The 24,499-nt window shown below is 51.9% G+C and overlaps 1 protein-coding gene across 3 annotated transcripts in view; it reads right to left on the reverse strand.

The window, feature by feature from the left end:
- Slc2a9 (solute carrier family 2 (facilitated glucose transporter), member 9) overlaps positions 1-24,499 on the reverse strand; it is a 68,687-nt gene that overhangs the window by 42,701 nt on the left and 1,487 nt on the right. The window contains exons 1-4 of one of the 3 annotated variants that reach the window (XM_013023962.1): positions 23,226-23,408; positions 22,012-22,110; positions 9,482-9,642; positions 1,874-1,998 (exon numbers count right to left, since the gene is read on the reverse strand). In XM_013023962.1, coding sequence (XP_012879416.1) covers positions 1,874-1,998; positions 9,482-9,642; positions 22,012-22,110; positions 23,226-23,306 — 466 coding nt within the window. In that variant the 5' untranslated portion in view covers positions 23,307-23,408. Of the gene's footprint in view, positions 1-1,873; positions 1,999-9,481; positions 9,643-22,011; positions 22,111-23,225; positions 23,412-24,499 lie in introns of those variants that run through there. The other 2 variants (XM_013023964.1, XM_013023963.1) reach the window with 2 other exon arrangements.

The raw sequence follows: 24,499 nt of genomic DNA on the forward strand, positions 1-24,499 counted from the left end.
TATTACAAAGTCCTAAATTATTCCCTTGTTTACTTTCAACTCCTTGCTCATCTGCTCCCCTCCTGAGAAATTGTGTGTGTGTGTGTGTGTGTGTACCCAGGGATTTTTTTCTCAAGGCTGGTACTCTACCATGTGAGCCACAGCTCTACTTCTGGCTTTTTACTAGTTAAATGGAGATGAATCTAACAGACTTTTCTACCCAGGCTGGCTTCAACTCATGATCATCAGATCTCAGCCTCTGAGTGGCTAGGTTTATAGGTGTGAGCCACCAGCATCTGGCCAGAGACATTTTTTAAAACTGTTATCCAATTGTTAAACAGATACCTTTGGCTTTAAAGAACTCTGTAAGAGGGGAATCTACCTTCCATGAGCTCATCCCAGGTTCCAGGCAGTCTCCAGCTGTGTGTGTGTTTGTGTGTGTGTGCACACATACGTGCATGTGTGTTCTACGTATAGTTTCAGGGTGGGCAGCAAGCACAAGAATCCTGGTAACCAGGGCAACTGAAATGGATCTGTCCACAAGACACGTCTTTCCTGACCTCCAAAGAAAGGGTTGAGCCTATGAAATAATGCATCAAATCAGTCTCACCTAAAGAAGGCTTAATAAAGATGCTCATGAAGTTCCTGGGGCCAGGTGAGTTGATGCCAAGTCCTGGTAAGCAGGGTACATTTGGCACATGAACCCCTCTACCCCGACCCTCACTGTGCTATTTGTAGAAGGGGTGATGACACTAAAGTGACCTGTTGGCCTTAAGCACCAAGGAGTTTGGTTGGAGACGATTCACTATGCATGAGGGGCACGCGCAGATGCACAGGAGCTCAGCTGCCCATCAACCTGTCTGTCACGGCTCAAACGCTGGGTCATCTCAGGATGACCATACTAACCCTGACCCGAAGGGTCAAAGCGGCCACTGCTCTGGAGCCTTGCTCCGGCCTCAAGGCACATCCCCCTTTCCCTCTAACGGCCTTTCCCTCCCAGGCTCTGACACTTTACATCTCGATTGGATTCATTGCTTGCTGGACTTTTGGGAAACAGTTTCATTCTAGCCTAGTATAGCTCTTCCAAGTAGGGATTCTAGGGTGTGGAAAACAAGACTCAGCTCTTAAGTAACTGGAAGTCAGAGCCGTAAGATGTAAGATGACTTCCCTGATTCTCCCCTCCCCCACCCTCCCCCCCTCCGCTCCCCCCCCCCCGCCCCCTCCATCAGCCTCAGCTCCCAGGCTCTGCCACCCTTACCAAGCTCCTTCCCCTCAATCTTTCCGGAACGTGCCAAGCACCCTTCCACCTCAGAGCTCTTGTTCTCTCCTTGCTGCTGGAGAACCAATTCCCCAGTCTTAGCTCAGTTCTCATCCTTGGTTCATTCTGGTCCCTGCCCAGGTGTTCTCCTCCAAACACTCTTCCCCGACGGGCTTTTCTAGAATAAGCGTCACTACGCCCCCGATGTGCTTTGCTTTCTTTGTAGCTGTCTGCCCTGCCACGAGCAGATCTTATGGTCCTCAACATACCCAACACCAGGCACTATCCTCGCCATTAATGCTGGTGTCTACAGAAAAGAATACATGAGTCAGAGGCCCAGACAGGAAACACAATCCTCGTCAGCACTCTCCCGAAACCCCAGGTAGCATTGGGATATGAATTTTAGGCCTCTTGGACTGACTTTGGTTTATTCCAACGAAGGGGATAAAGCCTTGCTAGAGGGCTGTTCCATCCTATGGGTCTCTCCTGCTTCCTGTGAGGTTCTGGCGTGCTTGGCCCCTGCCCACGGAGCAGCCGTAGCAAGCTGCGGCCTTGTGCCACCTTCAACAACTCTCAATTTCTAGTCAACCGCAGGTATGTATTCCTGCCCACCTCCCTGGTCATGTGACCACTCACCTCCATCCACACCCATGATGAAGCGTCCTAGGATGAGCATTTCAAAGGCTCCCGCCAGGAGAGAAAAAGCCATCAGCAATGCAGCAGAAATCCCGAACACATTGTTGATCAGCAGCGTGGACTTCCTGGAGGGAAAGAAGAGGTTTGGTGAGGATGCCCCACGGTGAGGCCTGTCAGTGTTCTGTGGTCCCAGAAGCAGGGACAGCCCTTCCAGAAGGGTCTGCGGAGGGGCGCTCAGGCAACATGGGAGAATAGGAGCCTGGGTCCAGCCCCTGATGGCCACCGCTGGCTGTGTGTGGCTCAGCCAACCATTTTTCACGCACCATTTTCACAGTTCTTACAGTTGGCCACAGGTAACTGGAACTGAAGCAGGCAAAACCACAGATAAAGGAGACTCTCGAATACAGCTGAGAATGAGTCCTGCCATTTGCTTGTTTACCCTCTCAACTTTTCCTCTTTCTCTGCCCTGGTCCATTTCAAAGAGAACTGCACTCCCGGGCTCCCTTTTATTCTGGTTTACTGGTAGGACTCACTGACCCGAGGCCTCGGGAGGAGCAGGGTTCTCTCCTCTGCTGCTTGCGTTACAGCAGCCCTGTCCCCCCTGCCCTGGACCACACGGGCCTAGCCTCCGATCCTGTGATGCTACTTCCTGCCTTTGGCTTTCCATACCAAGAACTTGATTGTAAAGGGGAAAAAAGTATTTCTTACAAACAAGCGAAGTATCATCCATCTGCTAGTCCCTATGCTACAATTTGAGGTCACACAGAGAACAAAAAAAAACAACCAAAAATACACCCCCCCCAAAAAAAACCCCCAAAACTCTGTTGGTGTGGACTCAGAAGGCAGGAAAGAGCTCAACATTCTCGGAAGTTGGGCAAAACAACGGCCCTTGGTTCTGTAGACTTAAGAAATAAAGGGCTTGATTAGAAAGCAGAGCTCAACACTTCTTCCCAGATACCTTCACTGCCTATGACAGTGAAACTGGGTTTTTGTTATTGTTGTTGTGGGGCTTGAACTCAGGGCCTGGGCACTGTCCCTGAGCTTTTGTGCTCAAGGCTAGTGATCTACCACTTTGAGCCACAGCTCCATTTCCAGTTTTCTGGTGGTTAATTTGAGATAAGAGTCTCACAGACTTTCCTGCTTGGGCTGGCTTTGAACCACGATCCTCAGATCTCAGCCTCCTGAGTGGCTTGGATTACAGGCATGAGCCACCAGCCTAAACTGGACATTTGACACTAGATCATATGAACAAGAATTGTAGAAATGACTCTGGCCTCTTCGAGTATCTCTGAAGCCCAGCTGCTCCTCAGATTTATCAGTAGCGTGAGTGAACACAGCCATGGGTCACTTGGTAACAGCAATCCATTCTCAGGAATGTGTCACTAGGCAATTTTCATTATCACCATGTGAGCGTCACAGAGCATGCCGAATGTAAGCAAAGTGGCACGGTCATCTGGTGACACAATCTTTGGGATCACTGGGGAGACACCGTAGACAGAAACACCTGCAAGGAGACCCTCAGATCTACCACCAGAGGCCAGATCCCATGGGAGACCTCCAGAGTAGTCACAAAAGCCAGGGAGGTGCTACTAGTGATCTCACCTCATCTTTAATGGCAATGTCTACATCAATGGCAATGTCTACATCAGAGCCCTGCCTGTGTGGCTGGGCTCTTCCAGCCTGTGTCTAAGAGGGATAGACTCCACCTGCCTGGATCCCGCCTGCTTCCCCACGTTGCCACCCCCACCTGCTACTGTCTGTCCATAATCACACGCAAACAGCTCTAAATATTGCCTCTGCAGGGCCTCTCCCACATGGCGGCTACTTCTTGCTCTGTTCTCTTTACAGTGCAGCCCCTTTGGGAGCTGCCTGCTCATCTCTGTTCTCCCCCCTCCCCTCGGACAGCAGCTCATCCCAGCCTTGGAGATCCGTGTCTACGTTGACGGATCTCGCTGTCCCTTGGCCTTCTGTTGGGGCAGCCTCTCCGCAGGCTCAGACAGAGCTGACTGGGGCCCCTTTGTGGAGACACAGCCTCTTCTGGAATCTGGGCCCTCCCTCCCCAGTTCTCTCCCCTCTCAGTGTCTCAGCTCAAACTCCTCTCTCTGCCCTTTGACCTTAGTCTCTGCGCTCTGGCTCTTCTCTTCTCTGTTCCCATCTCCCTCTGTACTCTGTCCCTAGACCAAGAAGACATCCAGTCCCTTAAGACTTACAAGTGACCATACTTCTGACCTCTGTCTCTGGCCCAGACTCAGATCTCATGTCCACCCTGGCGTAATTAATTGTCTGCTAGGCCTTCTACCAGGGGTGCACTGGCACATTCAAAACTGAACTCTTGGATCATTGCTGAACCCCTCTCTCCACCCCACCCCCATATTCCAACCCCTCCTTCCTCACTTTCCCCTTGGCTTCCTATTGGCTTAGGCCAATAATCTGGGAATAATATTCCAATCTATTTTTCTTCACCACCGGTATGTAATCTGTTATAATAGAGTCCCACCTCCACCACTTCCAAGGTGTAGCCCAAATCAAGCCACGCCCCCATCTCCAGCCCCACAGGATGATGGGATGCCAGCCACCATCCACTCACACCGCAGCCTGCCTCACACTCTGCCTCCGCGTGGGCTCTGGTGCACTCACATCTGAAGATCCGGAAGTGACCCTTTCACAGCCTTTATTGGGGTGCGTCGCCCTGGCAGACCTTCGAATGGCCCCTCACTGCATGCGAATAAACCCTGCATGGAGGCTCTTCACACGTGCGTGGGAGCCATCACTTTTGCTAGGCCATTCCACCATGTGAAATTCTCGCCCTTATTCACAGCGCACGGCACTCATGAAGCTCCGGAAGGGAGCTCTCTGCGGAACCCAGGCGGTCCCCAGCTCCAGGCCCTCACCCTTGCTGCCCCTCTACGGCTGTCCCTTCCTGCTCCTGGCACGACTGGTCTCACGAGCCTCAGCTCAGGTGTCCCCTCCTGACGTTCTACCTGCCACGACAGCTCCCAGCTCGTAGCCCAGGCATCCTAAGAAATTACCCTCTATACTTTTTGTTTTCATGCTTGCTGTCTCCTTCCTCCCACTCATGTAAGCTGGGTTTTTTTGGTCTTGTCACCACGGCCTTTAGCAAGTAACTCAGTTTCAGGCACGTGTACAGCCCTACATGTACTCGTGGCATAGACAAGAGAGTAATTCCCAGGAGCCAGGCCACGTGTTAGCCAGGCAGCCTGGCCCTGTCTGCCTTGGGTCCCTTTTCAGCTTCTAGATCTATGGGTAGGATACAGAGAGGCCTCCACAGAGAGGACTTGAGCGACTCTGCCATACACAAATGGAGTGACGCTGGGCAGGTTTCTTAGCCTTGTTTACTCGCAAAATGGGTAACAACGCTGGTTCTGCGATTTATGTAAAATTCTGAGGATGGCATCTGGAACTTGTTTGAAGCCTCAAGAAATGGAAAAATCCATGAAAATTAATGGTGACAGCTAGCAAACATGGAATGTACAAATCTTTGTGTACAGTTACCCTATGAGATTGAATCATGAGATGGCTGGCATCTCATTTCACACATGGAAAAATAAATCTAGCCAGGTGCTACTAGCCCATACCTATAATCCTATCTATCTGCTATGAGATCAAAGAGTCATAGTTCGAAGCCAGCTTGAACAGAAAAGCCCTGGAAACTCTATTTCCAATTAATCAGCAAAGAGTCAGGCTGGACGCACGGTTCAAATGGTAGAGCACCAGCCAGGGAAGCACAAAGCCCAGAGTACAGTAACCAAGGCCCTCCCCCCCCCCAAAGAAATCTGAAAGTATCTGAAGTCAGGGCTACACACTAGTAAATAAATGACCTGGCTTTCTAGTAACAGTGATGCTAAGCAACCTATATAGGTAGCTATCTGGTCACTAATAGTCTTTCATTTTTTCCACATACATTCATTCACTCACATTTATTCATTCAACACAGTTGAGAGTGGACTGGGTGCTGAACATCATTCCAGGCTCTGGCACACAGCAAGGATGACCACAAAGCCTGTAATCCTATGTTTTCCCCAATCAACACATATTTTTGTTTATGTTTTCTTTTTGGCTGGTTCTGGGGCTTTGAACTCAAGGTCTGGGTGCTGAGCTTCTTTTGCTCAAGGATATAATTCTATCACTTGAGCGACAGCACTATTTCCAGCTTTTTCTAAGTCGTTTATTGGAGATAAGAGTCTCACAGACTTTACTGCCCAAACTGGCTTCAAACCTCGATCCTCACATCTCAGCCTCCTGAGTAGATAGGATTATAGTCATGAGCCACTAGTGCCCAACTCAACAAGTTGTTGTTGTTGTCTTTAAATATAGCATGCCAGTAGTGATAGGTATTGTAAAGACAAAGCAGAGAAGGGGCAGGACTTTGTGAGAGAGGCCAGGATGACTTCCGTGAGGGGGTGACACGGGAGCACAGACATAAGAAAGAGAGCAACTGAGCCAGTCAGGCATCAAAGACCAGAGGTACCAGGAGCCAGGCTCGGTCTAGTTCAGAAACATCCCTAGGCGGTTACAGCTGGAGACAGATGGCTGAAGGGGAGCCAAGGAGAGGGTGGCCAGGGGTTCCTAACGGCTCCTCCACCCCCAGGAGGACTGGGTTTCCCTCTGGGTGAAGCGGGCAGCCACGGGAAGATGCCAAGGAAAGAAATGGCACGGGCTGCCTTGTAATTTAACCAGTTGTCTGAGTTGCTCACGGCTGGAAGCGGTTGGCGTGGTCACAGGTTAGACCATTTGGGGAATTATGATAAGAGTTTAAGCAAGAGCTGGTGGCTTGGATCAGGTTGGTGGCCGCAGCGCTCCTGAGGTGTGATGAGATCCTGTTTTCTCGGAGGCCGGAATGATTGCAGTTTGTGGTGGTTAGACAGAGATAGAGAGATCAGGAAGCAAAGGGTGTTCCCTGGCCTGAACCTTTGCCTTGGATAGGCTGATGCCTTTTGTGCTAATCAGGAAATGCTCAACTCGCAGCCATGTCCGGCTTGCACCCTCTGTGCGAGCTCATCACAGTAATATATTCATTCCCGAAATAACCCCGAGCCAGACAGCATCCTAGTGGAGAATGGAAACCTTATTTGCAAATAAGTCACAAACCTGACTCACTGAGGTTCAGAGATGAGGATTGCAATATTGTGTTTCCATTCCCCTGCCCCCACCCCAAGGTAAGCAAAAACACAAAAACAAACAAAAACCAACCAACAAAAAAATCCTGGCAATTAATTCCATAGGGAAGAACTCCAGGGACTTGGGAACTTCACCCAGGACCCTGATTCATTGTTCTGAGCGTCTCCCTTAGTGTAGACTCTTTCCTCCTCCCCCTTCCCGGATCATCAGCCCCTAGATAGAAAGGGCAGGTGATAAGGTAGAGAGAGAATGCCATCAGGCTCTTCAGAGAGGCTTGAGGAAAACTTTGTCTCACAAAGGGAAGGACAGAGAAGGTCTGAGAGCCGCACTCTTCCAGCATCCTTCCTAGAACCAGGGTCAATTTGTGAAGGACACAGAGGTAGCTAGTTCTGGTTGAATTGGGGAAGCGTTTTTCATCAGACCCTCGTGAAATGGGGAGCTCTGGAAATACCAGCTGCCCCCATAAGCATCTGGAACTGCTCAGTAATTCTTTAGCCACACTAGACCTGTGGTTGCACCTTATGCCCATATCTTTCCCCCTGTTTGTGTCCATCCATCTCTGCTGCTCCAGCTCCATTCCACTGCTCTTTATCCCGTGAGTTTGGTAGAACCCTACCTGGTTCTACATCATTCTACCATGCGTGCGTGCACCTGTGAAGCTCAGCGTGGCTGGAGGAAACACAACCACAGTAACAGTTTGTCTAAAATATAGGGCCACCAACCCCACAGCGCTTTAAGGCTCCTAGCATTGGTCTTACAATTTGCTGGTCCATTCAGCACCCTGACCTCCAAGGGGAATTTTTCTCTCTCTCCCTCATTTTCAGTGGATGATCTTGTTTTCAGTCCATTAAAGACACAGAAGTGATCCCCAAACTCTCAACTTACTGCCCTACCTGCAGTGTATCCATATGCCTGCCCCGTTCATGTCCCCAGACTGTCCTGACTCTTTGCTGGCCCCAGGCCCTGAAGCTTTCTGATGCTTCCCCATTCCTGTTCAGATTTCTCCAGCAACTGTCTTGCTATTACTTAGTCCCTCTCTACTCAAACATCTTATTAACATGTTTTTAAGGCTCCCACCTTAAAAGAAAACACTTCTTGAACACTGCTGTCTGTTTCCCTTTTCACATTTCACAATGTCTCCAGCCCTTCTCCTCTCTTGATATCCACGGAGGGATTACTGCCCTTGAAACAACCCAGTGACCAGTGGCCTCCTGGTTGCTAGATGCACAGAGCAGATCTCAGTCCTTGCCTTCGATGCTCAGAAGCACTGGGCAATGTTGATGTCCTTCCCCTTTCATTCATTCCTAGATCTCGTTCAGCGCTGGCCTGTCCATACCTTCATGACTGATCTTTACTTTGGTCCCTTCCTCTGAGCACTGAGGGATGCGAGTTCAGATGAATTTGATGCTGGGATCTGTTGAGCACTATTTTGTGTGGATATCACGGGGATACTAAAGATGCTGGACAGGAGTGACAGGCTCTATTTATGAAACTCCTGCTGGTGACATTCTCTCTCCATTCATCTCCTCCAGCGCTTGGAACATTCCCTGGAGAAAATGGAGATCATTGCTACCGATCTCCAATTTTAGAGGGTTGGAAATTGAGGTCTAGATAAATAAAATGACCTGTCCATAGTCACTCCACTAGTGGAAGAATCGTGACTCTGCTCGGACAGAAAATTCACGGACTCCAGTCACACAAGCCTTTGTGGCTTCCAGGAAACTGTTGTTCATAGCAAGGATACAGAGAAGACAGAGAGGAAATTTATGACTGGTCTAGTCTGCCGCAAGAGAAAGCTGCATGTCACAAAGAAAGGCCGGAGGAAGGAGGCTTAGGAAGTAGAGTGGATCTGACTGGAGAGGGCCTGGGTAGGAAATCTCAGCGTGGAGTTTTGATACTCGCTGCATCTTTATGTGTGAGGTAAACTCTGAAATCGCCTAAATATCTCTCCGTCAGGGAGTAGGCAAGCAAATGATGAGATAGTCATAAAGCAGAAGATAATCTGAACAGACGATTTTCCTCAAAGGCAGATCAACACAAGCATACGTGGGACAGCCAGTCTCCCAGCTCTGTGCTGGTTCTGCGTTCTCCTCTCTCCCGCCCTCCTCCGCACTCTTGCCGCTGGCTCTCCTGGATGGCTCCCTAGTTTTCTGGCTTCCACTTGGGTTTGACAAGGGGAGGATCCTACAGAAGTATGGAGGATGGAGAAGAAGAGGGGTTCTTCACCGTACCCCTCATTTGGGTTTCATGGTTCTAGTACAGACCATCCCCTTCGCAGCTCCAGCTCTCTCTCCTTAGCCCTTCATCCTTCACCTCTGTTCACTTCCGGCGCTGACACCCTAGCTCCTCCCCTTCCTCTTAGGGCGTTAAAATCCCTCCACATAGGCTGAATGGAATTGTGCTGCCTGCCGGGACCTTGATGATGATGTAGCTACAGTGTGTTCCTTACAGAGGGTGCAGCTTACTGACCTCCCGAGAGCTTTCCCAAGCATCTTCACGATGACAGTCCCCACCAGTCCACCGATGGCGAATATGGACACGGTCACAGACCAGAGCAGAGTCAGAGTGTCCGGGTCTATGGGATGTCCGTACCGCCTTTCCCACACTTCACTGTAAAAGGCCTTGATATACTGAAAACAAACAACAAAACGTGTTATTTCCTTCTGTCCCTCCTGCTGCTGCTTGAAGAGTTTTGTTTTTAATAGATCACTCTCTTCATGTTCTTCTCTTGGCTGATTCCAGGTGGGCTTATCTCACTAAGCTCTTCTAACAGATTATGGGATCAGTTCCTAGTTTTACCTCATTCTGCATCTGGGAAATGGATCCTCAGTAACTTGTTGAGGATCCTCAGAGTCAGAGGGACTTGTTAGGTGCGAACACTGGGAATCGAACTCAGAGCTGACCGCAAGATGATGACAATTCCGATACTTAAGATTCTTTAACTTAGAAGTAACACCCTAGAAATGTGGCAAAACTTCACATGCCTCAAGGAAAAAATACTTTGGAACAAAAAATCCCAGAACACTAAAACAATTACTGTAAAAGAAAAAAAATGCTTATTTGGATTTTTATATAAGAAACGAATCTCCTATTGCTTAAAGCATCACGAAATGAAGACAAGCCAGAGGCTAAATTATATTTGCAGTACAATCAACTGTGGAAAAAAATCTGTCAACAATATTTAAAGAACTGAAATATGTCAATAAGAAGAGAAATAATGTAATTATAAATGAGCAAGAGACTTGAATAGATCTTAAATGAAACACAAATGACCAGTAAGGCGGCAGGGTGTTTACCATCAGTGGTCTACTGGGAAATGCAAATGAAAACTAGCTAGACACAGAGAGAAACCAAACATAGACCCACATCTCAAAGACATTTCAGACCACCATAGCTGATAATGCACTAACCCACTTTAAGGATGCTTGGATACCAACTCAGAATAGCTCAGCAACAAGGATACCTAAACCAGGCAAATTCACTGGGGCGACAAATTTCAAGGACTATTGATCTGTTGGCTCACAACTAATCAATCAACACAGTCAGAATAGAGATGCTTCTACAGCATATTTTACTCTGCTTCCATAGCTTGATTTCCTCCTATAACTTCATCCACTCACGAGCACAGAATGTTCCTGGGGTAATTGGGCTTTCCCATTCACAGTGTCTGGGGAGATAGTAATTGATGGTGTTAAAAAGACTTTTCTTAGAAGCCTCTAGCAAGCCACAAGTCTTTCGGTCCTGGCTTGGGCAGATTCCTTTGCATGCCATGCTATTTGGAGCTTGGGGATCTGTCCTTGAGTCTTTGCAGGTGCTCAGTCAGAAGGTATGAATGTATCTTTAACTCTTGCCTTTGGTAAAGGTTCCTCAACCAAGCCACCATCTTTGTCCATTGTGATCTGGATCGTGTCCCCCTTCATTTGTATCTTAAAACCCTTCACCACCTTAGCAAGTAATGTGACCTAACTAGAGTCTTCACAGAACTAAGCAAGTTCAAATGAGGTCACTAGGGTGGCTCATAACTCAGCATGACTGGTGTCCCTTTAGAAAGGGGAAGTTTGAACTCAGGCAGGCAAGGGAGGAAAGACAAAGTCAAGAGCACAGGGAAAAGATGGCCATCATCAAGAGTAGAATGGACTAGACCTTCCCCTCACAGCGCTCAGAAGGAGCCAACCCTGCCCACACTTTGATCTTGGACTTCCAGCTTCTATTACTGTAAGACTGTCTTAAAAATAGTGGTGGTAGGAGGGGGGGTTAATTTAATTAGCATCTATTGAGTTAAGAGACACAAATCAAGCATTAAGGAAAAGCTACTCCAAACAAGTACATCCTCAAAACTCCTATTTCCAAGCTCTCAGGCCAACTTGTGGGGAGGGCTGGCCACAGTGAGCGGGTAATTTACCAAGCTTGTTTCCACTGTGTAAGCCACTTACTGGATGGCACTGCTGGGCGGCCCTCCCAAGCTGAATCACTGCCCCACGGCCAAAAGACCTCACGGCTTCCACCCCTCAGCCAAGTCTGAACACCTAACCCTCTCATGGAAGCTACCATAGCTCTGACGTTTGGGCCCTCACCAACGCGCTCAAGCAGTCTCAAATGGGTCCCACACTCCCTGGCTGTGGCCACTGACAACCACCGAGTTGAAGGGAAGGCTTTGCGTGTGCCGGGGGGCATTTGTCACCCTTTTGCGGGTACTCAGATTCAGATGCCCTCTATCTATGTGGGAAACAAGGACTACTGATCATCACGGAGGCTGTAAATGCCAGATGTCTATTCTCCAAGCATCCCTTGCAGCTAGGGAGTGATCATGTGACCCAGCCTCAGCCAATCAGATGCCTGGACTTTGCATAAGGTGCTGGTGGGACCAAATCAAGGGCCTGTGGTGGTGGTGGTGGTGGTCTTTGATGCAGAGAAAGCAGTAGCAGCCCTGAGGGAAACGGCAGGGTTCTGTGCCATCTGAGTATTTCACAACAGTGGTGGCTGCAAGAGGCCCCTCAGACCGGCTTGGGTGTGGTCTTCTCATTCAAGCTGTGAGCAACTCACTATTTTTTTAAACAACTTTTTAGCTTCACTCCGATGAAACTGTTCATCTTCCCTACAACTATGGAAAGTTTACCAAGACACCTGAATGACTGCATCTCAGCTCTGAACAACCCTAGAGGTGGAAGCCTTTGCTTACACACTAGGGGACCAAGAGTGACACACTTGTCTTGGTCACCTGGCTCGTGTGCAGTAGGTAGAGGGGCTTGTGCGCTGGAGCTGCTGACTTCACAGCCCCCACATATTCGCTCCACTCTGCAGACTCTTCCGCGCACCTCAGAGGAGGGAAAATCGAGCAGCTAAGCCCAGAGGTCACTGATATAGAAATGAACCTCCGTCAGTCAGTGGACCCCATGAAGTTCAACGAGCATGAAGTCTACCAGGAGAGACGGCGACAGCCACTAAGAAGGGATCAGAGGTTCACAGGAAGGTAGGGGGTGCAGGACACCCCAAGGGCTACAGCAAGGGGTCAAGGCCCTTCGGAAAAGTGTGTGTAAGTAATGAATGCCTAGAAATTCTCAGGCACTCACTCTGTCTACACTGTCCTCAGAAAGACAGCATCGCCCCACACATAGACAGTCCTTGTTGAGTCTAACTGTGATCCTGTGCTGATTCAAGCAATTGCAGCTCCTTGAAGAGCCTCCTCCGACCCAGCTGCATCGCCTCCTGCTCCCGTACTCGTGGCAGTGTCGGGTGTCACGGAGGTCACTACAAGATGCTGACTGCATCACTTTGCATGGTGTCCCGGCGTTCATGGAAGGACGTCATGTAGTTAAGCATCTGTTTAGTTAAGACGCTGACTGTGTTGCACTGCCCCGTGCCTGTGGAAGGACACTCAGGACACTGACTGCATCGCCCTGCATCCAGGAGCCCCTGGGGAGAAGCTGGCTTACTCATTCACCATCTTGCCGTGCTTTGAGGACTTTGCTGTGCTCATCCCAAGGGTTGCCTGGCAGGTTCACAGAGATGTTTCACCCCATCTTCAAGATGTAAGTTCTGGCCCCCTGCCTTCAAGGAGCTCAAGGTCCAACGGAGACCAGCTGAGTAAGTACCCCATGATGACAAGTGGACACCACAATGGCAGGAAGCCCAGCGGGTGATGGCCAATTTCTCGGACCAGGTGGGCTGCAAGGTGGGCTGGGCTCAGGTGGACAATGTAGACAGAGGGGACTGAATGCTCAAGGTTCAGAAGCTGGTGACCGCATGTGGACATCGAATTCCTGAAAATGGCTTCACGGAGCTGGAGGGTATCAAGCATCAGGAGGAAGGCTGGAGAGCAGGGCAGGGGCTGCTTATACCTGGGTTTGCCCGTGGTCTTTGGAGCTCATGGCCCCTGAGGAGTCACTGGCTGGCTGGGCATGGAGCAGTAGCTCTGATGTGTGGTTCAAGATATTCATTGTATGTGTAGCATGAAGACCCCTTCACAGCTACTAAGCGAAGCCAGTGAGGAGGCTCCTGCATTTGGTATGAGACAATGAGTAAGATAGATGATTTGTGTGTATGTGTGTCAGTCCTGGAGCTCGAACTCAGGGCCTGGGCACTGTGTCTGAGCTCTTTAGTTCAAGGCTAATGTTCTACCACTTGAGCCACAGCTCTACTTCTGACATATCTAGGTAGTTCATTGGAGATAAGAGTCTCACTGGACTTTCCTGCCCAGGCTGGCTTTGAACCTTGATCCTCAGATTTCAACCTGCTGCTCAGATTTCAGCCTCTTGCGTAGCTAGGATTACAGGCATGAGCCACAGCACATGGCTGAGTTTTTTTTTATTAAAAAATCTATCCAGGAGTATTTATAGTATGACTTGTACTAACTAGAGGCTAAACTACAAAGATATGAGTAAGAGTCTACATAGTTAAAGGAAACCAAAGCGTTGACAGTCCTGGGTTCAAGACTTGCTAGCGCCATGGAATTCTGTGACCTTGGCCATGGGACTTTGGCCTACTCCAGCAAGGTGCTCTGGCCCTCTGGGAGTATCTGCCATTCAGGACCCTGAGCATCTATTTTGTTCCATTCTCACCCCTGCCGTCCACTCTCTGCTGGGTGATTGTACAAGTCGCTGAATGTTTTGAGGCCTTGGTTCCCTCAACTGTGAATCGCTGCCTTCTTAAAAGTATCATTGGGAAGATTTGTGCGAGAAGAATATGAAGACAGCTCTGGCTCCATGGACACACACACCAGAAAACAGAAGTTGGTGTGGTTGGTTGGTGGTGCTATGAATACCATTATTTCTTGATTTGTGAAAGAAGGCGTCTAGACATGTTTATTTCTCAGGTTTAAGAGCCTATAAATAATTCACCATTATCTCCCAGCCTAAGAACTCAAGGGTTATTCTTCTGGCAATAAATTAAACTCTCAGAATCCCATCCTCCACATGGCATGGAAATTGCCAGACAGTGGGCGACCAATTACCTTGTAGCCTGCCTTGCCACGGGAAAGGCTTCCTCCTGCTTCCCGAAGAGCCCGCCATGCATTCATCTAAAGTCACGCTCAGTGTCATCTACACAGTGTGCAGAAGAGCCGGTGGCCATCCGGGGCACACGCGTGTCACAAGAGAGAACAAATCATACCACATAGAGAGCTAGCCTTGAGCTGAAGAGCTGAGGGACAGCGCCCAGGCCCAGAGTTCAGGCCCCACGACCGGACCCCCCAAAAAAATCATACCACAGCCCCCCGAAGGGCCTTCAAAGCCAGGAGGCACAGTGGACTCACCGCTCCCAGGAGGAGAATCGAGATTAACGAAGTCTTTGTAAAGATGTCTCTGTCCAGACAGGCTCATCGACATGGGGACCATGTCAGCCAGCTCCCTACACCCAGAACTCCTGTGTGGACAGGCTTTCACAAGGCAGGCCTGAGACTGCGGTCCTTAGAAAGCCTGCTTGTGACTGGGGACTTGGTTTTGGGAAGGGGTATCCTTCTAGAATAGACATTTGGGCAGAATTGTGGTTGGTTCCTGAGCTTTATATCTGCTTTTCTTCTGGGAGTTTGGGGATTTCTCTTCCTTTCTCCTTCCCTCCCTCCCCCCTCCCTCCTTCCCCCCCCTCCTTCCCTCCCCCCTTCCTGGTACTGGAAACTCAGGCACTTGTACTCTAGCTTGACATTTTTTGCTCAAGGCTGCTACTCTGCTCCTTGAGCCATGCTCCACTTCCAGCTTTTTGCTGGTTAATTGGAGATGAGAGTTCATCAGGTTTTTCTGCCCCAGCTGACTTTAAACTAGGATTCTCAGATTTCAGCTTCCTGAGACACGTCCTAAGGTGCAGGCATGAGACGTGATGAGGAGAGGGCCTCACGTAGTTGGTGCTAAATAAACCTGCCTTTGTCTGTGGGTCAGAGGCACGGTATTTAGGTTTCTGTCTGGGCTTGCTCTCGCCCGCAGGCCTTCTCCCTCCACGATTCGCCACCCCCCACCCTTGTGGATTCATCGGCCTAGCTCTCTGACTGAGCAACCTCTGCTCTGCCCTTTAAGCAGAGCATCCCAGAGCCAGGATAGGCTCTTAGAACATCAAGACATGAGAAAATTCTGAATCAAGTATGCAGGCTGGCTGGATGTAGAAGCATATACCTGTATGCACTCCCAGATTCCTTAAAAGGCCTGGATAGGAAGATCAGGATTTGAGGATAGCCCAGGAAATGTTACTATGATCATAAACAAATGAACAAATACAGGAATGAATAAAGTAAAAATAAAAGGGCTGGGGGTGTAATCTCAAGAAATAGATCACTTGCCTAGCAAGCATAAGACTTTTGGTCCAATCCGTAGTACAGAAAAAGGAAGGAAGGAAGGAAGGAAGGAAGGAAGGAAGGAAGGAAGGAAGGAAGGAAGGAAGGAAGGAAGGAAGGCGGGCGGGCAGGCAGGCAAGTGGGCAGGCAGGCAGGCAAGTGGGCAGGCAGGCAGGCAGGGAGACAGGGAGGGAGGGAGGGAGAGAGGAAGGAAGAAAGGTAGCAGGGCTGGAGGTGGCAGTGATGTGTCAGTGAATGAGCAGAAGCATCAGATACTGAGTTTCAGGCCCAGTTTTGGACTACAAAAGAAAGAGAAAGAAAGAGAAAGCCACTCAGCTCTAATAAGCTGAACGTTTCAGAGAATGAGCAGGAGGCTGGTGATACCCGCAGGCTGGAACGCCCAGATACTGACACCCCAGGCCTCCAGTCAGTCAGCAGCCTTCCCAGCACTGATTCAAACCAGACCAGACCAACACATGACTCAGAGGCCCCGTCTGAAAAACTCAGCAGCACCTCAAACTAGAGAAAAGTCAGAAACAACAGAAGATGCACATGTCGGGGACACGGACTGCCTGCAGGACACTTGAAATCCCAGGAGGAAGCCTTCACCCAAGAGGGGAGACGCTCACAATGTAAACATCAAGCAACACACACACACAGAACACAAACTAGCAGACATGGATGGCCTTTAGAAATGAATAGATTTAGAGGAAGAATTCAGAGCGGCGCCTGGGGGCCCAGTCCAGGCTGGGACTGATGTATGTCTTGTTTTCATGGTCACGGGCAGCACTTGATCTCCCCCAGGTTTGTGAAGTGGGTTATTATCCCAGCGCCTCCCCGCCTGCCCTGCGTGGTGGGGAGACACACACTCGGCCCCTGACTCAGAGGTGACTCATCCAGGAGCTTTGTGATTAAATCCGGGGGGGGGGTGTTGCTTTCCTCGCCTACTAGCAGCCTGTTGCTTCCATAATTGGTCAAACAAGATGAGACTCTCGGCAGGAGCCGAGAGACTGTGGAGCCTGGAGAAACCCATTTCAGCAGCATAATTGCCTACCACTGCTGCTGCGCTGACGGAGTGCGAGGGGCCTCCTGGAATCCCAGCCCTCTCCCTCTGACCCCGAGCCCTGCGTGCCTCCGTGCCGCCAGGCGGGATGGACGGCCTGGCCGCAGCGTCTGGGCTGCTCGCCTTCCTTCCTGCTTTCCACTGAGACACCAGGAGTACACCTTGGCTCTGTGCGCAGCCCGCAGCTCAGGGTGGGGCTGTGCAGAGTCCAGATGTGGGCTTCTGGGTTCTTTTTATTTGTCAGTATGCGGGTTTGAACTTAGGACTTGGTGTGTACTAGTGAGAGGAAGAAAGGGGAACTTTTAGGTAGCTAGGAGATTAAAAAATGGCGCCCATACCAGGCACAGACAAGCCGTGGCCCACCGTGGTGCTTCTTGTTCCCATAAGGCCCTGGGCTTGTGCTCTAACACTTCTTCTTCCCATAAGGCCGTGGGATTCCATTCAACCAATAAGAAGAGCCGGGCTGGCAGGTACACAAGCCATCAAGCAATGAGGGCAAAGCCTCTGGAGAAGAAGACCATGGCAGAGCCCGTTCCCAGGCTCCTCCACTCCCCACTCAATAAACTTGCTGCTTCGATACTCCTCTGCCTCTTAATTCTTTACCTGGTGGAGAAACAGACCCCTACCCTAGCCCTCGAGGACCTGAGCCATATTTCCCAAATCGGAGCAATGGCTATCCCGCAAGACACAGGGAACAGAGACCCAGCACTGTTTGGAGGCACGCTCTGGTCTATGGAATCCTGTCTGTGAACATCTGCTGAGGCTTCAGGCTCCTTCCTGACCTACAGGCAGCAACTGTGCAGCTGAGAGGCCTCTGCCCTTCCCTCCCTCCTGCAGCTCCCAACCACGCCCCCTCCCCTGACCACAGCCCTCCCACTAAAGTTCTTCGCTTTTCCTCCCCTTCCTTCCTCCGTCTCTCCCTCTCTTCCTCCCTCCTCCCTTGCTTCCTTCCTTCCCTCCCCTCTTCCTTCCTCCTTCCCTTTCCTCTTTCTTCCTTCCCTTACTTCTTTCCTTCCTTCCCTCCCTCCTTTCTTCCTTCCTTCCTCCCTTCCTCTCTCTTCCTCCCTCCTCCCTCCTTTCTTCCCTCCCTCCCTCCCTCCTTCCTTCCTTTCTCTCTCCCTCCTTCCTTCCCTCTCTCCTTCCCTCCCTTTCTCCCTCAGTTTCTCCCTCCCTCCCTCCCGCTCACCCTTCCTCCCTCCCTTCCTTTCTTCCCTCTCTTATTTTGTGTCTAGTTAAAAATTTTTTTTTTGGTGCTAGTGCCCAGGGCCTTGGCACTGTTGCTAGATTTCGTATTCAAGGCTAGTGCTCTACCATTTGAGCCACCGCTCCACTTCTGGCTTTTTTGGTGGTTAATCAGAGGTAAGAGGGTCATGGACTTTCCTGCTTGGGCTGGCTTTGAACTGTGATCCTCAGATCTCAGCCTCCTGAGCAGCTAGGATGACAGGTGTGATCCACCATGCTCAGCTGACATGCCGACTTTATACCATGGTCATGTGTTCTGCTCAGAACACGAATCTATCTCACCTCCAGTCCTTCCGGTGGCTTTTCTTCTTCTTTCACCCCAGTGGCCATTCTGCCTAGGCCAGCTGTTTTCTGAGACCCTCACCTTGCGGGCTCTTCCAGCAGTGTAGCGGCCTCACATCCCAGGCCCCGCTCCTAGCTAGAGGCTCCCCTTGGATTGGCCCGTCTCATGCCTCAACCCTCCCCGGCCTGGTGACTCGTCTTTGCTAGGCCCTTTAGATGGAGCCTGTGCTCCACATTGTCTGTCCTGGCTCTGACATTGCATGTCTTCAGAACATGGCTTCCAGGATCTCCCTGTGGACTCTCTGGATGATGCTCATACACGAGACTGGCTTTGCCTGGCCTGGTCCTGACAACCTCACTCCACCCAGGCCTGCACCACACTGCCTGCCTGGGTGGAGACCTGCCTCTGTTCCTACAACCGGCTTTGCAGCCAGAAACCTCACGGCAGCTCTGCTGACTCCATCCGGTGCCTCCGGCCTTGCAGGTGCTTCCAGACCCGCGGGGTCCGCAGGCACCCAGCGACATCTCCCTCCCACTGTAACCTTGGGCCCACAGGCACGTGGTGGACCCCTTCTACTGCCACTCTGGCAACAGCAGGCTATTGGGGCCATCCTGATGAAGCCGTCCAGGGAGACTGCGTTCTCCTGCTAAAGGTCAATGCTGAGATGGCAGAAACCTCGGGCCACTTGCCAGGTGTCAGCCTAAGTGCGTGACGGCTTGAAAATTCAGTTCATTATCACACCTTTGGTGGATGTGCAAAGTGGCCTTGGAAAGGTCTGTCTTTTACGAGTCATCAGAATGCCTCTGAGGGGTAGCTAGGCTGGTGAATGGACACAGGTGATAAAGAATAAATAGAGAATAGATACATCTATATAGATGATAGAGGATAGAAATGACAGGTCAATTCCATGTCAATTAGAATTAGCCACTGGAAATAGAAAGGCCTAGACAAGCACCAATAAATGGGCAAAAGAAGGAAAGATGCTAGGAAATAAGCATCCCATTTTCTCCCTGATTAGATGCTACAGATCACTGGTGATGGACTAACTGTCCAGCCAGCTCGCCCTCTGCCCCAAAGGCCCACATCACTGGCACGTCTCCCTTTCCTAAAACTCAAACCCAGGAGTTAGACAATAATTCCTGGCCCACACCCATTTTGGTAAATAAAGTTTTATCAGCACACAGCCCTGCGCATTCATTTATAGATTGTCTTGGGCCGCTTTCACACTATGAAGGTAATGTTGAACACTTGCAATAAGACCCTAAGCTCTGCCCAGTGTAAATCAGTCACCGTCCAGACATTACAGAACGAGGGTGCTGACCCGAACGGTAGCACGTCAGCCCAGGAAGCAGGAAGGAGCATTAGATCTGGGTCCAACACCTGCTCTGAGTACAGTAGAGGTGGTGCTGTCACCAGAGGCGGGCCGGAGCTGCAGTGACCACAGTCTCTTGTGTCTAGCAGCGCCCCCTGGTGGCAGCTGCCATTCATCTCTGCGGGCAGCCGCTCTATGCCCAGTATGGGCATCTTTTCCATTCCACAACTCCCTCCTTCCCGTGAGCCCCAGTCAAGACTTTGCTTGGAGTTTCTGCTCTGTTTCCAGCCTCCCGGGGTCTGAGATTGGTTCCCCAGTCCTACAGTCACTACAGGGGACCGCTGGACAAAGGGCTGAGTCTTGCCTCTGCTTCCTTGTTCCCATAAAGTGATGGTGGGTCTCAAAGCTCCAGTAAGGGCCTCTCTCTTCCCCAGGTAGAGAAGAAGTACACTCTTAATCCGGTGTTCACAGCTTCCCTCCCCCATGTCTCCCTGTAATCTCTCTCTCTCTCTCTTTCTCCCTCTCTCTCTCTCCCTCGTCTCAATATTGGGGCTTGAACTCAGGCCTCACCTTCTCATTTGGTCTCTTCATTCAAGATTGGCATTCTACTACTTGAGGCACATGGTTTTTTTGCTGGTTAATTGGAGATAAGAATCTCCAAGACTTTTCTTACCCGGCTGGCATTGACTGGGATCCTCAGATCTCAGCCTCCTGAGCAGCTAGGATGACAGATGCGAGCCACCAGCACCAGAGTCCATGAAACAATTTTGAAACCTCATCACTTGCAGGGGGTAGAGCAGGGAAAGGGTGCTGTGGCCAGGCCCTCAGAAGGGAGCAAGCTTTGGGGGTGCTAGCCTAACTAAAGCCATTGTGCATTTTCTGTTGGACCACACGGGGGCCTTGCATCTCTCCTTGCAGTGATGGGGACGGGGGCTTTGTCAAGGTTCAGATGATCGAGGGTCACCGTTGTGATGTCACTTCAGCCTCAGCGAGGTTTGTCCGTGACCCTGGAGTCATGTAAGGAGAACCTAGCCCGGGCATCTGCGGCCTGGGCCTGGCAGGAAACAGCTCGCTCTGTGTGTGGTGAGGTCGCTCAGAGCCTCATGTTCATTCTTGCCTTCGCTGCCTATGCCAAGACTCCCAGCGCGCTGAGCTTTTGAGGCTTGGCACCGCTGGCAGATGACAGGGATGGGAAAGGCCTGAGCTGGCTTTGGGCAGACGAGGGTTTGAATTCCAGCTATGAGGTCTTGGGCAAGGTACAGAAGCCTTGAACCCCTTCCCCCACGGTGAAGTGGAGGCAACATCCATGGGCTGAATTGGGCACATTCCCATGGGAAAGCCCCAACCCTGCACGTCTCCCCGACACCTCAAGAACCTGCTGTGGCTCTTCACTGTCCATAAAAGAACGCTGCCTGGCTTAAGGTCTGAGCTCCTCTTCTGACTCCAGCCTGCTTCTCCACCTCGCCTTCCGTCTCCTCCCCTCCTGACCCATGAGCCTGATGGGTCACACTTCCATGCCCACTACATGCCCCCCCATCTCTCTAATGCCTTTGGAACCCTGTTGCCTTTCAGGGCTCAGTGTAGATGCTACCCCTTCCATGCTGCCTTCCTGATATTCAGCTTTGGGCCTTGTGGAAGGAAGGAAGGGAGGAAGGAACGAAGGAACGAAGGAAGGAAAGAAGGAAGTTCCATAGTCCCTGCCTAAACCCATATCCATCCATTCCGTTAGAGTCTCACCTGTCTCTTCACCCCATAATCCTTCAGTTCAAAGGACCGCCTTCCCCTCCCCCCCCCCCCCCGCAAGCTGGCCACACGGCAGAACTTCCAAGATGAAGATGCCAAATTCCCAGTCCTCTGTCACTCAGACAACCCTGGAAAATCAAGTCCCCTTCTCAGAGTGACAGCGAAAGGTTAGAGAAAACGGATTGCTACACAAACCTGGAACTCAGAGGAACTTCTACAGTAATCCTGGGGGCTCTGAGAACACCTAGAGACTCGCCAGCCCGTGCTCCCCTGTGCTTGGCGATTAGGATATTTCCAAATGAGGAAAAGCCCCAAAGCCTTCCCGGCCTGCCCAGCCTGGCTCCTGTCTGTGCTATGCTCCAGGTACCTGAAAAAATACCCTCATTGCTCGGCAAGATCCGGAATGTCAGGCCATCCCTCCACGCGAGGCTGGGCTCAGGTATCACCTGCTGTAGTACCTCAGCGTCCAGCACAGGGTTCGGACTCCCCAAGCCCCTCCGAGCTGCCCAGCTGCAGGTGGCCTCCTGCCAGCTAAGCAGGTGCTTGAAGATTTCGTATGGCCGCAGCGCCCTCTGCTGGGCGACGCACAGACACTCACCGGGGTTGGAGCGTTCACCACCGACAGGTTGTATCCATACAGGAATGAGGAACCGAAGGCGCCCACCAGAGAGGCCACGACCAGCCAGCAGGACCAGTCCTGGGAAGAGAAAGGAAAACGCATCCATCAGTCACGGTGGAGACCGTCCGCTCCGCTGGGGGAGCCCATTAGAGGGCGCTGGACCTCCTCCAAGTCCTGACATTCAGTGTTGTTCGTTCGTTTTCAGTATGAGGATTTGAACTCAGGGCCTTGCACTTGGCAGATGTGCCCCAGCTTGAACCATGCCCTCAGTCCCTTGTCCTCTGTTTTACTCTATTTTCCCCCTCTTCCTCCTTTTTGTGTTGGTACGGAGGCCTGGACTCAGCTCTTGCTTTTTCCTCATAGCTGGTGCTTCACCACTTGAACCATGCCTCCAGTTCCTTTTAATTTTTTGCAGGTCAACTGGAGATGAGTTGCTCAGATTGATCTGCCCAGGATGGCTCCGAAGCTTGATGGTCAGACCTCAGCTTCCTGGGTGGCTAGGATGAGGGGCGTGAGTCGTCACATGAGACGCAATGCGTGGAAGGGGCCCTGCGCATTTTGAGCACTTGCAAGTTCTCTTCCGTACAGGGGAGACGTTGATATGGACACTGGAGTTAAGCTGCCTCAGACCAGGGGAAGCCCAATATTGCCACGAAGCCAGCTCTGAGGACAGACTCATGGGATGACTCCCCTCTCACAGCCCACGGGCGGTTCGGTTCCCAGTGTGAGCCTTCGGGATGGCGAGACACAGCATTTCTACTGTTAAGGCTCACAGTGTATGGTATTTGCTAGGGCAGGGAGTTCTCACCAACCAGCAGAAGGTAAGAGGGGCGGGGAGAAAGATAGACAATGTGTGGAGAACGTAAAGACTTCACGTGGCCGGCTCCTGTCTGCACCCACCCGCTGAGACGCAGGAGGCCTGGCCGAGGGTGGAAAGCGGTGGACGGAGCTGTCTCTTCAGCCTGGCGGTCTGCCTGTCCCCCTCCTCCTCCCATGGCTCCCTCCGGAGCAAAGAGTGCCACAACCTGATCGTTGGCGTCACTGCCTGGTGACCTGGGAGGGGAAGGAGGGGGACGGCTCTCAGGCACGGTGCAGAACTCTCCGTGGAGGATCTGTTTTGCAGGCGGCTCCAGGTGGGGCCTGAGCCCTGTCTCTCAGTGCCCACCCAGGCCCTGAGGCCATTTTGTGTTTACCTTCCCGGTCCTTCCACCCGGAGCTTCGCTCTTAGGGCCGTCCTGTGTCAGAGGTGCCAGGCTGAGGTCCTTGGAATCCATGCTGAGTTTCTTCCCAAGGGGCCTGGCAGCCCAGCTCCCGGCTCCACGCTGCCCCAGGACTCTGGACTCTGCCAGGGCATCTCTGCGGGTGAGGAGGCAGAGTCCACAGCGGGAGGGCAGGAGTCCCCAGACAGGAAATGGAGCAATCTGCTCAAGCCCTAACAGGAACCACTTGCATTTTCTGCCCTGCCCCCCACCCCCTCCCCAATCATCACAGCAACCGAAGACTCTTAAAGGAAAACCTGGCCTCTTCGGAGGTAACAGGAAGTGCATTCCTCCCCCCCCCCCCCATCCTGCAGTGTCTCCGGCTCTCCACGTGGAGTGACTGGCCTTGATCCCACACACTTGTGAATGTCTGGGACAGGAGGGAGGAGTCCCCGGCTTTGCCTCTGAAGCCTGCATGAGTTCCAGCGCTTGCCTGTGTCCTCATAGTGCACTTCTCTGAGCACACTGGCATCATGGCACATTGCTCTTCTCCAGCGCTCCTCCAGGGGTATTCTGCAGCTTGATGGGAGCACTCAGCCGCTGGCCGCGCCGGGGATGGACGCGGGCTGTCTGTGGCTCTGGAGCAGACCCGCCACGTAGGTTTGGAGAAGGCGGAGCTGGGCTCTGGGTTATGACTGTGTTCTGCCCGCGCTGTCCGGGGCAGGCCGCATCCCCGTGCAACCTGAGCTGGCTCGGGACGCACCCTAAGGTGCACACGGGAATTCTCGTGCACACGGGAATATGCTAGAATGCAGGCAGCGCGGCCGCGGGGATCTCAGTCACCGGCGCCTTCAGCCCGGCCGCACAGGCTCCTTCTTCCAGCGGCAGCCAGCAGGGCGGAGGCAGAGCGGCGGGGTACGGCCGGCCTGCGGGGCGGGGGCCTGCGGGGCGGGGGGCCTGCAAGGCGGGGGCGGAGGGCGCCGCCCGCGGGGAGAAGGCAGGTGGGTCATTAGGCCCGGGCTGCGTGAGTCACGCACTCAGCGCCACACGAGCCCGCGCTGGGGGCGGCGCAGAGCCGGCAGGGCTTGCTGGGGGGGGGCGCACTCATCTCAGCTGCATCTGGGACTCCCAGAAGCATCAGCTCCTGCTGCGCCCCGGGAGGCGAGGCCCGGGGGCAGGGGCGGGGAGGTGAGGAGGTGAGGCCCGGGGCAGGGGCGGGGAGGTGAGGAGGTGAGGCCCGGGGCAGGGGCGGGGAGGCGGGGAGGGAG

Source organism: Dipodomys ordii, unplaced genomic scaffold, assembly GCF_000151885.1.
Source record: "Dipodomys ordii isolate 6190 unplaced genomic scaffold, Dord_2.0 Scaffold71, whole genome shotgun sequence".
Lineage (NCBI taxonomy): Eukaryota > Metazoa > Chordata > Mammalia > Rodentia > Heteromyidae > Dipodomys > Dipodomys ordii.